We start from the raw sequence: 15,502 nt of genomic DNA, 5'->3' as shown, positions 1-15,502 counted from the left end.
GTCCCTCAAAACATCATTTATAAGGGCCTGGAAGACAGCTGGAGCGTTTGTTAACCCAAAAGGCATGACTAAATACTCAAAATGGCCCAGGTGAGTATTAAATGCTGTTTTCCACTCGTCACCCTCTCTGATGCGAAATAAGTAGTATGCATTTCTAAGGTCAAGTTTAGTAAAAACAAAAGCGTCATGCAATGGGCCGAAAGCAGAGTCAATGAGCGGGAGAGGATACTTGTTTTTGACGGTAATGTCACCTTTAAAGTCAATACAAGGGCGCAGGGACTTGTCTTTTTTGTCCACAAAGAAAAAACCCGCTCCCACAGGTGAGGAAGAAGGACGAATGATGCCAGTGGAAAAGGATTCCCCCAATATACTTCTCCATGGCCTCTTTCTCCGGCCTGGAGAGGTTGTACAGTCTTTTTGTGGGTAAGGGGGCACCAGGGAGCAGCTCAATAGCGCAGTCATAGGGCCTATGTGGTGGCAGAGAGAGGGCACGATCCTTGCTAAACACAAGTTTAAGGTCATGGTACTCGCTAGGAACAGATGAGATATCAACCTCCTCAGCTGGACTAGGGGAAGAAAATGCAGTTTTAGCTGATCCTAGGCAATGTGAGTGGCAGTGATTACTCCAACCAGTAATGGAAACAGTTGCCCAATCTATCTGGGGATTATGAACCTTTAGCCAGGGTAAACCGAGGACAACAGGTGACAGCGGAGAGGAGATAACAAAAAGTTCTACAGTCTCTTGATGATTACCGGATATGGTCAGCGTAATGGGAGCTATAAGGTGCGTGACCTCAGCTAATAGTCTGCCATCTAATGCTAACACTTCTTTGGAATTAGCCAGTTCAATGGTGGGAATGGACAACTTAGAGATGATGCCAGAGTCAATGAAATTGTCATCAGCACCAGAATAGATGAGGATCTGGAGGGGATATGTGTCCTGTAGCATACCTGGGATTTGAATACGACGACCAGGGGATGAGGAAATGGAAGAATGGCTCACCAGCGTTCCCCTTATGGCTGATGAGCCCGCTCTTTTGGCATCTCGGGACACCCCGCGATGTAATGACCCCCTTGTCCGCAGTAGTTGGACAACCTCAGACGGAACCTGCGTTGGCGCTCTGCTTCAGTCAACTTCATCCGACCGATCTGCATGGGCTCCTCCTGGCGAGGCGTGGGTTGAGATGCTGGCGAGAACGGCAAACAAACACTGGCGGGATCCGGAGGTGGGCGAGGAACAGCTGGTGACACACAGGAAAGGGGGGAAGGGAAGAAGGCCCTCTGCCTGACTGACCTCTCCCTACGTCTCTCCTCAACCGGTTATCTAGACGAATAGCCAGACTAATTAACTCCTCTAAGTCGGAAGTCTCGTCCCTAGCGGCTAATTCGTCCTTGATTTCGTCCGCCAACCCTCTTAAAAACACACTCTGTAAAGCCGCTTGGTCCCATGTACACTCTGCAGCTAAAATACGGAAATCAAGGGCATATTGGGAAACTGAGTCTCTTCCCTGACGGAGAGAGAGAAGCTGGCTGCCTGCCTCCTTACCCCTAACAGGGTGGTCAAAAACCTTACGCAGCTCTCCGGAGCAAGCATTATAATCTGAACACAGGTAAGGCTTGTTAGAAGAAACTGCCAGCGACCAAGCAGAGGCTCTCTCAGAAAGAAGGCTCATAACAAAAGCTACTCTAGACTGATCAGAGGCATATGTAACTGGCTGCTGACTGAAAACTAACGAGCACTGATGAAGGAATTGGCTGCATGTCCCTGGATTACCTGAATACCTAGTGGGGATGGGAATATGTGGCTCCCGGAGACCTGGACTCAGTGTTGCTGGATGAGCAGACGGTGAAACGGGAGAGGGAGCTGGAGGGAATGGAACAGGATCTTGGGTAAGCCGGGTCGCCACGTCTTCCATGCGGCCGCTCAGCCGAATCATACCCGTCGTGGGTTGGTCAAGTTTTTCATTCAAGCTTCTCAGGACTCGTGCTGACCCACAAGCGCCCCCTGTGAGGACAGGGCCTGCCTAGACACTCGAGCAGACACTGGAAAAACAGAGGAAAAAACAAGGTTACTCTTCAACAAAAACAGCAAGTGAAAATCACACTAAGCTGAGTTACTACGACATTCAGCTCTACCGAGTGAGACGGAATTATCTGGCACTGGAGTGTGAACATGACCAGGGTTTTATGGAGGAGTTGATTAGATGAGTAGAGGTGCTCCTCATTGTGAACCAGCTGAGCCTTCTAACGATCACCAGAGGGGAGGGGAGGAGGAGAAATCAAAACACCTAAACCATAACATTATACCCCAAATCAGCACCTTTGAAACAGGAAGTGAAATAGAGGGATATGAGGCATGGCTAAAATGGGTAATCTGTTTGGTATTTTGAGCAAAACAGTTCATAGACATGTTTTTTATATTTTTGTATATATCTGAGACCTATGCTATTGCATACAAATAGCATGATAGGTCCACTTTAACTAAACAAACCCCAAGTTACCTTTGCAGCTCTACACATGCAGGGTTAAACAAGAACCAGTGGTCCAAGGTGTGAGCTCCATGAAAAGCTCTAAGTGTTTGGTTTACACATGCTGGAGACAAACAGTAAATCCCTGCTCGCTTCATTACGCCCGCTTTGCGCGTGGCTGTGGATAAGGACGTATTGATTATAATGGTCCAGCCCTTTCAAGATAAACAGTCCTGGAGGATCTGCGGTCTGATCAGATTTCGCCCTAAAAAACACACATGAGCAGATTACACATATCGTCCTCACCGTGCTCAAGATCACCCTTTCTATCCTCTGAATTCATCTGGTCACACGGTGCTGGACATGTGTGTGTTTATAGACAGATAAAGCCACATTTGTCTTATCTCTCAGCCTCACGTTCTCCCTCAATCTGCTTTCTACGCCTCCTTATTTATATGTTCTGCCCTCCTTTTCTCCGCGTTTCTCCCCCTCTTGATTCCTCGATGTCTTTTCATCCCCTCCTGTTGTTCTCTTACTTCATTTCTCCTCACCACAGCTGGTTTCTGCTCATCCAGATCAAACAGGGAATTGAAGCGGCAGTCAAGATAGCTGAAAAAGAAATAAATCTTTGTTCTATTTGAAAGGGTTGGCATTAAAACGTTTTTATTTGTCAGTGAATGAGTGTAGTAAGTGTTTGGGTTTGAAATGATAACGCTAAATGATAAATCCCCACTGGAGAATTGTAATACCCGTGGTTAGTGTACTCATGCTATTCAGCTGCTGGATTTTTAAAGCTAGTTGTGTAATAGAGTGACAGTGATGTTGTCGCAGAATTACAAAGGCTTCAGTATAATTATATAGCTCTGACTCTGTGTTTGAGTAAAGAGTGTGTGTGTGTGTGTGTGTGTGTGTGTGTGTGTGTGTGTGTGTGTGTGTGTGTGTGTGAGAGTGTGTGTGTGTGTATGTGTGTGAGTGTGTGAGAGTGTGTGTGTGTGAGTGTGTGGGTGTGTGTGTGTGCGTGCATGTGTTTGACAGAAAGTGTTGAGGCTCAGCATGCTGTGTAACTGCTGACGAATGACGATTATATTACCCAGCTGCCCTAGGTGTTAGACTTGCCTGGTGGTCAATTGAGAGCATTACAAAGTTAATCTGAAGCTAATATGAGTCTTTACCTGTCTGAGTTAAAAACATCAAGTGGTTTTCTCCAAAGTTAAGGCCTTATTTCATGCATATCCTTATCGTATGATTAGGAACATTTCCCATTAGATTTTACAGGTGGTGTTCCCCTCTCTCTTATATTCAGAATGTTGCTTTGGTATGTTGAAGCATGTTAAAATACCAAGATGTTTTAGCTTTATGGATTCATGCATGCATGTTCAAAGCTAGGATTGGCATTTGACATTTAAAAAAAATGATAACAAAAGTATCAGAAAACACATCAAATGAAGGTGATACAAATAGGAAAAAGATGAAACCCCATAATCAATTGCTACCAACTTCAATTGACACCTACATTACACTTTTTACACTTTTTTTTGTTGGAAAATAGTAATGTTGTGCTCTCATTCATTTATTACTCAGGTAAGCAGTGAAATCTGTCACCATTAATGAATGCAGCTCACGTGATTGCATTTTAGTAAGTTTTAGAGAAAATCTCACAAATAATTGTTAATGAAAGCTCCATTGAAGTAAAAATAATGGATGTTTCCGAGGCTTTTTTTGTTGTCATCTGTTGGTGAACGAGCCTGATGTGATGTCCCACCAACAGTCTTCTGATTGATTTGTACGAGTTGCATACTGTCTGATATTCGTCTAATGTCATCTCCTTCCTCTCCTTGCCTCCACAGTGCAGTGTCTGGAGATGACCACTAAGCGGAAGCTGATTGGCCGGCTGGTGCCGTGCCGTTGTTTCCGTGGCGAAGAGGAAGTGATCTCAGTGTTGGATTACTCCCACTGCAGTCTGCAGCAGGTCCCCAAGGAGATATTCAGCTTCGAGAGAACTCTGGAGGAGCTCTACCTCGATGCCAACCAGATTGAGGAACTACCCAAGGTAATTATGTTTATGTTTATATCCTTCTTCTCTCTATAACCTCTTTTTAAATTGTTGAACCTGGACGAAGCTGGTCAGTTATCTCTGGCCTTGTGAATAACTTTCTGTTGACCAATGTTGCATTTATGAAATGCCCACTCCAGACCTTGTTCCAGAATTAAAATGCATGTATTTCATGCTTTTACCTGTTGGTGGAAAGCACAGCAAATCTGCATATTTGCACGTTAAACTAGAAAAAGTAATCTAAATTAATCTATATATTCCTTTTGTTTCATATTTGACAGAAGGGAAACTTTATTCCCCAATGATAACATAAACTGTTCTGACTTGTTGGCTGTAGTTTAAACTTGTATATGTATTAATAGTCTGTGAGCCCATTATTTGCTGATACAGAGACACTCCAGTGATATGTATTTAACGTAACTTACAATAAGAAATGCTGTTAATCTTTGCCCTTCTAAGATCTTGCTCACCAGCGGGACAAAATGCTGGTAGCAAAACAAAATGGCTTATCCTATCAGATTCAAATTAGGATACTACTGACTCAGCTTGTCTGTCTGTCTACATTGTTCTCATCTTCAGGTAGACTCAATGTTCTGAAGTGAATCCTTATATTAGTGTTTCCATGCTATCATCAGCAGACTAAGTCATAACGATTTTTGTTCTGTGAATAATGACTGCACAACTTTTCTATTCAATCCATTCAATAAGTGTTGGGATATTTCCTTGTGGAGGGCTGTACATGAAAGTTTCTTGAAAATCAAATTAACTTATCAACATTGCCATTTCTTGAGAGTCTTGAGACTGAGATCAACAATATTGTTTTCTTGGCATGTTTATACACAGTACTTCAAACATCATCACATAATAGACATCGGCAAGAGGCATCTTAGGCCACCAGAGACATTAAAGAAAAACACGTTGCAGTAATGAGACAAAATGCCCTTCCAATATTTCAAGGAGAATAACAGGTGCTGTTTATAGGAGGGCACCGCTGTCTAATTTTTATTGATGACCTGTCCTGGTTTAAATGACAGAGATGTCTAAATAGATGTCTTAATATAACTTGCATGAAAGGAGACTGAGTCAAGCCAAACCTGCATTCAGCTGACAGGAAAAGGCTTGATTATGCACATCTGTATGTTTATGTGTGCGCTAAGAGCTTCCATGAGTGATTGGCCTTTATAAAATAGTGACTTGAAGAGCTCCTTAAGTGTGTGTTTGAGTAAGTGATTGTGTCTCAAAGTGTCCTGGCTTGGCCTGACCCATGACACAGAGCCAGTCTGAACAGTGACAGTAGAATGTGGCAAAGATTATATAGTGAACATCTAAACAGGTTATAAAATACATAAAAGTGTATCATTTAAAATGATATGTCCATAAAGCAGCACTTTATTTATGGCAGTTAAAATAAACTCTTCAAATGTCTGCATGGTAGGTTCACTTTCTTTGTATAAGGTCTTTGAAATTGCTGGCAGGAATGAATGTGAGTGAGCTTATATTTGCTTGAATTGTAAGGAGATTAGATATTACAAAGTGCTTTGCAAATGCAAAGTGATAATTGGATGTTATGGTACAGTAGACCTCAAATCACATTCTGAGTGACACTTCGCAGGTGAAGGTGCTACATGTTTACACTGGCACCGGTGCAACTTACAACACAGCACACTATGGAAGTGTTTCGGCACATTTCATCTTGATTTATATGATCAGCTCAAAAAGAGAACCAAAGTTCACTGTAGGAACCATTTCATTATTTGTTAAGTTTAAAATGTTTTGACATTCTTACAAATGGTTTAATTTATACTTCTACGCAGGAAATCATCAGCATACCACCTTTAATAATAATAACATTGATGTTATTGAATTAAACTGTTCAGGGAACCAAAAGTGAGGCAAGTTATGTTCCACCTGTGCTAACTGAGTGTGGTTATAGAAGAGTCCTCCAACTACACTACTGTATGTAAAGATAAAATACAACGCTTACACAATTATATCATCTCAGGCTAGGAAATGAAGAGATTTGTGTATTTGGCTGTGCAGCAATAGTGAATTGAGACTTTATACACTAGTAGCCCACATGGGCTGTTTGCCATTATCATCTTATGTTCTTGCCTTGGATACAGACATTATGCCAATTTGAGTAAATCAGAAGATAGTCTGTACACTTCAGTTAATTGTCTTACTTCTTGAACAGTCACGTTAGCATATAGCTACAGTAAGCACTAGAAAAGCTAAGTAATGCTATTTACACAATGTTTGCTTATGAGTAAACTACTCGCCAGCATGCAAATGACATTAGTGATTTTGTAAAGTAGTTGGCATAATGACAGTTGAGTGCTCTTTTGAAAAAAAAATAGTAGTAGATGTTCAGTTAAGATGATTACAACAAACTCTTTATTTCTTCCTTCTAAAAATGGGTCTATCACTGGATTTCTGGAGCTGGAGTGCGTATTCCATGTTTTTGCATTTGTTTTTACGTGTGCTTTGGTATTTACTGTTTACTTTTCTGTATTCCGAGCACTTTCCTTGTTATGTATGTGTTTCACTGTTTTATATGTTTTGGCATTTGCAGTAATTCTCTATTAAGGCCACATTGCTCTCACTCGAGTGTGTGTTTTCTCCCTAGGGGCCACCGTATGTAGGAGATTAATTCTGCATTATTCATAGAATAGGCCGCTGAAATGGCACTGCTTTTCTACAACATTAAGCGCTGCGTGCCTCCAGCTGACTTTCTGTCTCTCTTTCCTTTGGTACCCTCTACTAAAGGTCCTTGTGATATTGTCAATTGACCATAATACTTATTTATTCCTCTCTTTGTTTCCACAGCAACTCTTTAACTGCCAGGCCTTGAAGAAGCTGAGTATGCCGGACAACGACCTCTCCAACCTGCCCACCACCATCGCCAGCTTGGTCAACCTCAAGGAGCTAGACATCAGTAAAAACGGTAATATTCCTCAGATGAAAAACAAACCTGAATATAAAAAAAAAACTACTGCTAACTCTTAGGCATCAATTTGAACAGCAATTCAAATGTTGGTCAACAGCAATTTGACTCCTAAGCAGCAGAATAAAGCCTCGTAGTCACAATATTCTCAATTTGATATGATTCTATATGACAAAGCTTGACATTGTATAAACATTCACAAAACTCACTGTGGATAACAATTACATGTCTTTCTTGTGATTCCCTCAACAAAAAGTCGAAATAAGTCAAATGTTCACTTCCATCTCTGTGTCACTGTGTCACAGGTATCCAGGAGTTTCCCGACAATATAAAATGCTGTAAAGGCCTGTCTGTGGTGGAGGCCAGTGTCAACCCTATCACCAAGTAAGACACCAACGCACATTATCTAGAAACATCTTACTGCTATCAATGGAAGTCTCTAGTTTGATGGCAGCACGAGTTAAAATCTATTTCACAAAGTTCCGTTTTGAAAGATAGACAAACATCTTCAATAACATAAAAACTGAAGAAGCTAATTGATCTGCTTCTGGATAACAAAGTCAGTAAAACCCTGACTCTATCACCATGTATATTTATTGCTGGAGACCAATTGGTGCACCACGTTCTGTTGTTAGGACCAATTTTATCAACCAGTTTGAGAGGACCTGGATCCCGCTCAGGATTGTTTGATGTATTCAGCCGTTGAAACTTTTTTTTGTCCAGAGACGGACAGTATTGTTTATCTTTTGGCACTTCATATAGCTGTTAACTGCATCCACCTTAGACTACCATACAAACATCCTTTGGGTTCAGCTTGGACTGAACTATAGAATATATAATTGCTACTATAAAAAGCAGATGATGTTCACTATTTGAGCATCAGCTGCTAGTTACTGCGGTGTAATGTCCATGAAGCCTGTTTGTGCGTGTGAGATGAGCATAAGATGAGTCGATGCACTGTTATAGAAAGATGTTTAAATCAATGTTGGCACTTCAAGGAAACACAACTTGTTCTTCTCTTTCTCATATTTCTTTCTGTGTTTCTGACTGGTCATTTCCCTCTCTTCCAGACTCCCAGATGGTTTTACGCAGCTCCTGAATCTGACCCAGCTCTTCTTAAACGATGCCTTCTTGGAATATCTGCCCGCTAACTTTGGCAGGTAAAGTGATGCATGTAATTGGTTGTTACTGTGCTGGATTGGTTGTTTTACATATTTCAGGCACTTTAGGCTCTAACCTACTGCCACTAGTTTCTATTGTAAAGATTATATACAGGACTGTCTCAGAAAATTAGAATATTGTGATAAAGTTCTTTATTTTCTGTAATGCAATTAAAAAAACAAAAATGTCATACATTCTGGATTCATTACAAATCAACTGAAATATTGCAAGCCTTTTATTATTTTAATATTGCTGATTATGGCATACAGCTTAAGAAAACTCAAATATCCTATCTCTAAATATTAGAATATCATGAAAAAGTATACTAGTAGGGTGTTCAACGAATCACTTGAATCGTCTAATTAACTCGAAACACCTGCAAGGGTTTCCTGAGCCTTGAAAAACACTCAGCTTGGTTCAGTAAACTAAATCACAAGTATGGGGAAGACTGCTGATCTGACTGCTGTCCAGAGGACCGTCATTGACACCCTCCATCAGGAGGGTAAGACACAAAAAGAAATGTCTCAAAGAGCAAGCTGTTCACAGAGTGCAGTTTCAAAGCACATCCACAAAAAGTCTGTTGGAAGGGGGAAATGTGGCAGGAAACGCTGCACAACCAAGAGAGATGACCGCAGCCTTAACAGCATTGTGAAGAAGAGTCGCTTCCAGAATTTGGGGGAGCTTCAAAGACAGTGGACTGAAGCTGGAGTCCAGGTATCAAAAGTCACTGTTCACAGACGTGTCCGGGAAATGGGCTACAATAGCCGTATTCCCATGGTCAAGCCACTTCTGAACTCAAGACAACGGAAGAGGCGTCTGACTTGGGCTAAGGAAAAGAAGCACTGGACAGTTGCACAGTGGTCCAAAGTCCTCTTTTCAGACGAAAGCAAGTTTTGTATTTCATTTGGAAGTCAAGGCGCCAGAGTCTGGAGAAAGGCTGGAGAGGAGCAAAATCCAAGTTGCTTGAAATCCAGTGTGAAGTTCCCACAGTCAGCGATGGTTTGGGGAGCCATGTCAGCTGCTGGTGTTGGTCCACTGTGTTTCATCAAGCCCAGAGTAAATGCAGCTGTGTACCAAGAGATTTTAGAGCACTACATGCTTCCGTCTGCTGAAAAGCTCTATGGAGATGAGGAATTCATTTTCCAGCATGATCTGGCACCTGCCCACAGTGCCAAAACCACCAGTAACTGGTGTACTGACCATGGCATTACTGTCCTCGATTGGCCTGCAAATTCCCCTGACCTGAACCCCATAGAGAATATGTGGGGTATTGTGAAGAAGAAGCTGAAAGACACCAGACCCAACAATGCTAATGAGCTAAAGGCCGCTATTGAAGCATCCTGGGCATCCATAACACCTCAGCAATGCCACAGGCTGATTGCCTCCATGCCACGCCGCATTGATGCAGTAATCCGTGCAAAAGGATTCCCAACCAAGTACTGAGTGCATTAATGGACATTTTCAAATGTTTGATTGTGTTTTGCTGTTATAAATCTTTTTTTTTTACTTGGTCTGAGGAACTATTTTAATTTTTTGAGATAGGATTTTTGAGTTTTCTTAAGCTGTATGCCATAATCAGCAATATTAAAATAATAAAAGGCTTGCAATATTTCAGTTGATTTGTAATGAATCCAGAATGTATGACATTTTTGTTTTTTTAATTGCATTACAGAAAATAAAGAACTTTATCACAATATTCTAATTTTCTGAGACAGTCCTGTATGTTGAAAATGAGCATATATAGGTTTGTCAGTCTTGAAATGGTTTGTTCTGCTCATAATTATTTGTTCTTTAAAAAAAAAAAAAGAAGCAGATCATCATATGTTTTAAACAATTGATTTGAATAACTTAATAACAAACAGTAACATTTGTCTTGTTTCATGTGACTTCTTTCTTTCAGACTTTCAAAACTACGGATCCTGGAGCTTAGAGAGAACCACCTGAAAACCATGCCAAAGTAAGAAAAAACCACACAGTGTTTGTATGTGTTAGAAAGAAACAAATACGGGGAAGACACATTCATTATCATGTACAGCTGCGCACATACAAACAAACACAAACACACACACACACCCACACACACTCACACACACACACACACACACACACACACACACACACACACACACACACACACACACACACACACACACACACACACACACACACACACAGATGCTTCATGATATTAGCGGGATTATGCTTGCTTTCCCAGGTGTCCGGATTAAAACTAGAATTATCTCTGGCAGGTGGTCATAAATACCGATAAAGCCAAACTGTAATGTATCTCTTCTAACTGTTTTAAATGATTACTGTTTGAATAAAAAAAACTAACTAAGAGAGAGAACCTTTTTACTTAACAAGATAACCCTTAGAGTAGCAGTGATTATTATTATTATGTTAAGCGATAATGACAATGTGGCTGCAATTACTACTTCACAACTACCAGTCCACAATGCCCCTTGCCTTTCAACTAAGAATATGGTTAACCTGCAGCAATTTGGAAAACCTGTTTAGTTTTTGTCTATAAATAAAGAAACGACATGCATAGTCAATGTCAGATTTGCAATAGCAACAATCTCGATGCTAGATTTTAATTAAACTAAATGTTGAGGTGATTTTAACATTTCAAGGCTGTATTTGTGAGTGAGTAAAATGGGGGTGTGACATGAGAAATGCTAACATAATTAATTATCAGAATTGCAATAGAAGCAAACATAAGAACTAGAAACAAGACAAGCTTTGAAGGATAATAATTCAAACTTTAAAAAAAAAAAAATAAATAAAAACAAATATTATTTTAGTGTACAGTATATTGGCTTTGTGGTTAGGTGGGAAGAACAAATATATATATATACATTTATTAAGTCACAATGCACTTTTATGTATGTATTCTCTCTTCTCAGGTCCATCCACAGACTGACACAGTTGGAGAGGTTGGATCTGGGTAGCAATGAATTCACTGAGATGGTGAGACTGACAAGCAGCATAACTTAAGTGTTTAAATGTGCAATATGTTGTACATTGAGATGGTACTACATGATCACAGCAAGCTCAAATCTGAACTCCTCTGTAGACGTTTACCAGTTGAACTATGTTTATTTGTAAAGAGAACAAGAACCCGAACACAGATGCTTTGTCCTATTTTGGGAGCCTCTGCCCTGAAAGTTCATATAGAACAAATACGACATATGGTGAATCCTCAGTAGGCTGTCTCAGTGAGGCAGGAGCAAGTTCAGCGTACTGTCCTTTAGTTGCACACTGAAATGGGACCTAGCGACATGGTAGAGGTAGAAAGGTTTGGATATTACATCAAGGTCAAGCAGGAAGTCTGCTGTGAGATTGCCAGTCTCACCCTTTTTTTGATTGTTCTCTATTTATGCCAAAGATCTGGAGATTCATTAAAGTTATTATTTGGATCTGTATATGTTCACAGAAGGTGTCCTATGATTTGACTGAATTATACAGTTGCTTTATATAAATAGCAGCATATCTGCATATTGGTTGTTGCTCATGTGCTCTGTACATGCTGATATGGTTTCCTCTGTTTGACTTGTTAGCCGGAGGTGTTGGAACAGATCCACAACCTAAAAGAGCTGTGGCTGGATAACAACTCTCTACAGTGTATACCAGGGGTAAGAACAAAGACACTTTTGCAGTGATAAAAAGGAACTATGAAATTACTTTTTCTATGAAATGACGCTCTTTTCTTTCTCTCCACCTACCGGCTGCAGGCCATAGGAAAACTCCGTCAGTTACGGTACTTTGACTTAGCTAAGAATCGCATTGAGTCGTTGGACACGGATATCTCAGGCTGCGAAGCCTTAGAAGACCTGTTACTGTCCTCCAACATGCTGCAGCAGCTCCCTGACTCTATAGGTACACACACACACACACACACACACACACACACACACACACACACACACACACACACACACACACACACACACACACACACACACACACACACACACACACACACACACACACACACACACAGACACAGACACACACACAGACACAGACACAGACACAGACACACACACACACACACACACACACACACACACACACACACTCATACCCACACAAACACTCAAGCTGATGACGCTGTAGCAACGCATTTAAATTCACACCTGTGTATCTCCTGAATGGGAGCAGCACAGGACTGTGGTTTACATATCATAAGTAAGAGTTGTCAAGTCAAAGTCAGTTTGTGTGTACAGACACTGTTTAGCTGTAATAGTGACGTAGCACAGATAACATAAGATAAAACTGGATTTATTCTATATTTTTCTAATTTAAATCACATGGAAAGATATCCCACGCCCAGCGATTCCTGAAGGTTAACATCTTTAAAATCAGGTTTTTAATCTTCAGTAATATAGAACAGCTGGCCAGGGTAGTTTTAGCAAATGCTTCTCCAACAGGAATACATTTTGCATTTGTTTGGGACTATTTTTAGACCTTGATTAATATGCATTTTATTGCGCTGCCTGGGGAATATTTATGGCAGCAGGATGTGGGATTGACTCAAAATAAACTATAGTGTTTCTTGTAATGAAGGAAATGGCACCCACTGCAAATATGTGGCTAATAAAAAGATGAATAAGCTATATCACGCAGTGGCTACAAAGAGATCCTCAGAAGTAGGACCAAATCTTTGTTGGTTTTAGAAATGTCATCGGATGTCATATAAGAATAAGAATGGTGCCAACTTTGTACTTAAATCCACTTTTTACAGTCAATCGTTTCAGAGCTCTGTTTAATATTTACGAGATGACTTTTGTGTGTCATTGTGATTTTTATGTGTGTTTTTTTATTGTGTAGGAATGTTGAAGAAGCTGACAACATTGAAGGTAGATGACAACCAGCTGACCTCACTGCCTAACACCATCGGGAGGTAAGAAACACACACACATGCACACAAACACACACATGCTCTAAAAGAAAACAGATAATGAACAATGCTTTGTCAGATTTTTTTCAGCAGGATTATCTTTGGTGGGTTGTTGTTGACTACTGTTAGCTGCTGTGTTGTTATGCTGGCTCATGATTGGGCCGTTCTGTGTGTTGTGTTTGCTGCGTTGCCGTGGCATTAGTCCGAAGCCCAAGCACGGGTGAGTAACATTAGCCTACTGGATCCAGGGGTGCGTTCAGAGACAGATAGATGTTCAGCTGCGTTACAAATACAAACAGACACGCTCAAAACTAGCTGGGGCTGTGGGAAGCATTTAAAATGTATCCAAATGACATGCAAAATAGAAGGGAAAAAAATCTAAATGTGAACGTAACATTTGAATAACATCTTAATTTTCTAATTGAATATGGATTGGAGACACAAATGATTGCATGTAAAATTATGACTGTAATTTCATGATAATAATTCTTATTATAAGCCATCACAGTTCAGATTCAAGTTGCTTTTGAAAGACAACCTTTTAATAATTGTAAACAGAAGTATTTTTCATTGAGTGTTTTTGCTGTTTTCCTAAGAGATTGGGAGAAAGTAACACAGCAAAGTCTAAAGCAGGATAAATATGAATTTAATTGGAGTCAATTGTTTCTGTTCCTTCTTGCTGTTTGAGTAGTCTCCTGGAACATTGTGTGAATAAGATGATCTATGATGGATTATATTTGTACGACTATTTTACATTCATTGATTTAAATGAAACTCCCAAAAACACTTTTGTATCTGAACGCTCTGAAAACATTTTGTCTTCCTGAACAAATCCCAGGTTTCAGCCTCAATAAGTAGTTCTGTAGATCCATTGCTTCTCCTCTGATTCAACCAGAAACACCTGCAAATGATCATCTTCTTACCCCTAAGTGTTGCTTATTAATGATACATGTGATAAGTGTACCTGTGCCTGTACTTCAACCAACTCTACATTGTATTCTATCTGCGTTAGTACAACGGGGTATTTACTGTGTATGCTTTATATACACAGAGCTGAATCAGCATATTTCTCTACTCGTCTGTATTGATGTACAGCCCATTGTGGATTATATATTCCAATAAGCAGTGCAGTTACATATTCAAGTATGTTTTAAGGTTAATGTTAAACTCACAGCTTCAAAATGGGCAAGAATATTTTACACCAGGTAACTATATAGGCTCCTCTCTATGAGTTCACTGTAATGCATTAGATGAGCTGAGTCCTTTAACCAGATGTTACCTTTAGTGTTCAGGGTGCGTTTTACTTTACCCCCAAAATAACCCTTTCTGTACAAACGATTAACCCTGTATTACCATGAATTCCTGAAGAAAACGTCCCGCATGCCTCCACAGTGAACATAGAATCAAAGAATGAGAGCATTCTTTATTGATTAAAGTAAGTGGGGTCCATGTTCAACAACAGCAAAACTGCTTAAATACTAACAAAAAGTCTCAGCTTATAAATTAAAAGATTTGAGCAGAAATGCATGTGCTTTGGAAGTAGAGAGCATTTAACTAGATACATTAGACCTGGATTTGGATATAAAGTTGCAACTGAAGTTAATCATATAGATTTGCTGTTTTTGAATGCAGCCCCGCTTTACCTAAGTTCATGGATACTTTGATCACCATGGAGGTATGCGAGAAAAACTCGAGTTTTCTTCACAAATGTAAGGGTAACACAGGATGAATAATTTATATACATCCCATGTTCATTTTGGGGGTGAAGTATGACTGTAAGTTTCTTGCTGAGTAACCCTATCACCTTGTGAAAACCTAAACAAAAGCATTTATCCTACAGAAAGAAGGATATTAAATTAGTGTGTCTAAAAGTGACCTTGTGGCAACTCACTGAGCAACTATGTTTCCTAATGGGCAGATTTAAAGAGCTTGGGGTCAGATAGTAGCCAAATCAAATATTATATTTGGTACAC

General features: G+C 40.2%; 1 protein-coding gene across 16 annotated transcripts in view; it reads left to right on the top strand.

Annotated features, from left to right (window-relative positions):
* Positions 1–15,502, top strand: part of lrrc7 (leucine rich repeat containing 7) — a 126,524-nt gene that overhangs the window by 77,583 nt on the left and 33,439 nt on the right. For 15 of the 16 annotated variants that reach the window (XR_013807738.1, XR_013807739.1, XM_079678701.1 and 12 more), the window contains 10 exons: positions 4,316–4,518; positions 7,348–7,465; positions 7,771–7,849; positions 8,536–8,625; positions 10,527–10,583; positions 11,533–11,596; positions 12,187–12,261; positions 12,361–12,505; positions 13,460–13,532; positions 13,732–13,749. Coding sequence is in view for 14 of the 16 variants with exons in the window: in XM_079678697.1 (XP_079534823.1) it covers positions 4,316–4,518; positions 7,348–7,465; positions 7,771–7,849; positions 8,536–8,625; positions 10,527–10,583; positions 11,533–11,596; positions 12,187–12,261; positions 12,361–12,505; positions 13,460–13,532; positions 13,732–13,749 (922 nt within the window). In the remaining 2 variants the exon portion in view is untranslated. The remainder of the gene's footprint in view (positions 1–4,315; positions 4,519–7,347; positions 7,466–7,770; positions 7,850–8,535; positions 8,626–10,526; positions 10,584–11,532; positions 11,597–12,186; positions 12,262–12,360; positions 12,506–13,459; positions 13,533–13,731; positions 13,750–15,502) is intronic. The other variant, XM_079678698.1, reaches the window with a different exon arrangement.

This window comes from Notothenia rossii, assembly GCF_949606895.1.
Source record: "Notothenia rossii genome assembly, chromosome: 1".
NCBI lineage: Eukaryota > Metazoa > Chordata > Actinopteri > Perciformes > Nototheniidae > Notothenia > Notothenia rossii.
The sequence above is the reverse complement of the archived record's forward strand: the minus strand, read 5'-3'. Positions and strand labels throughout refer to the sequence as shown.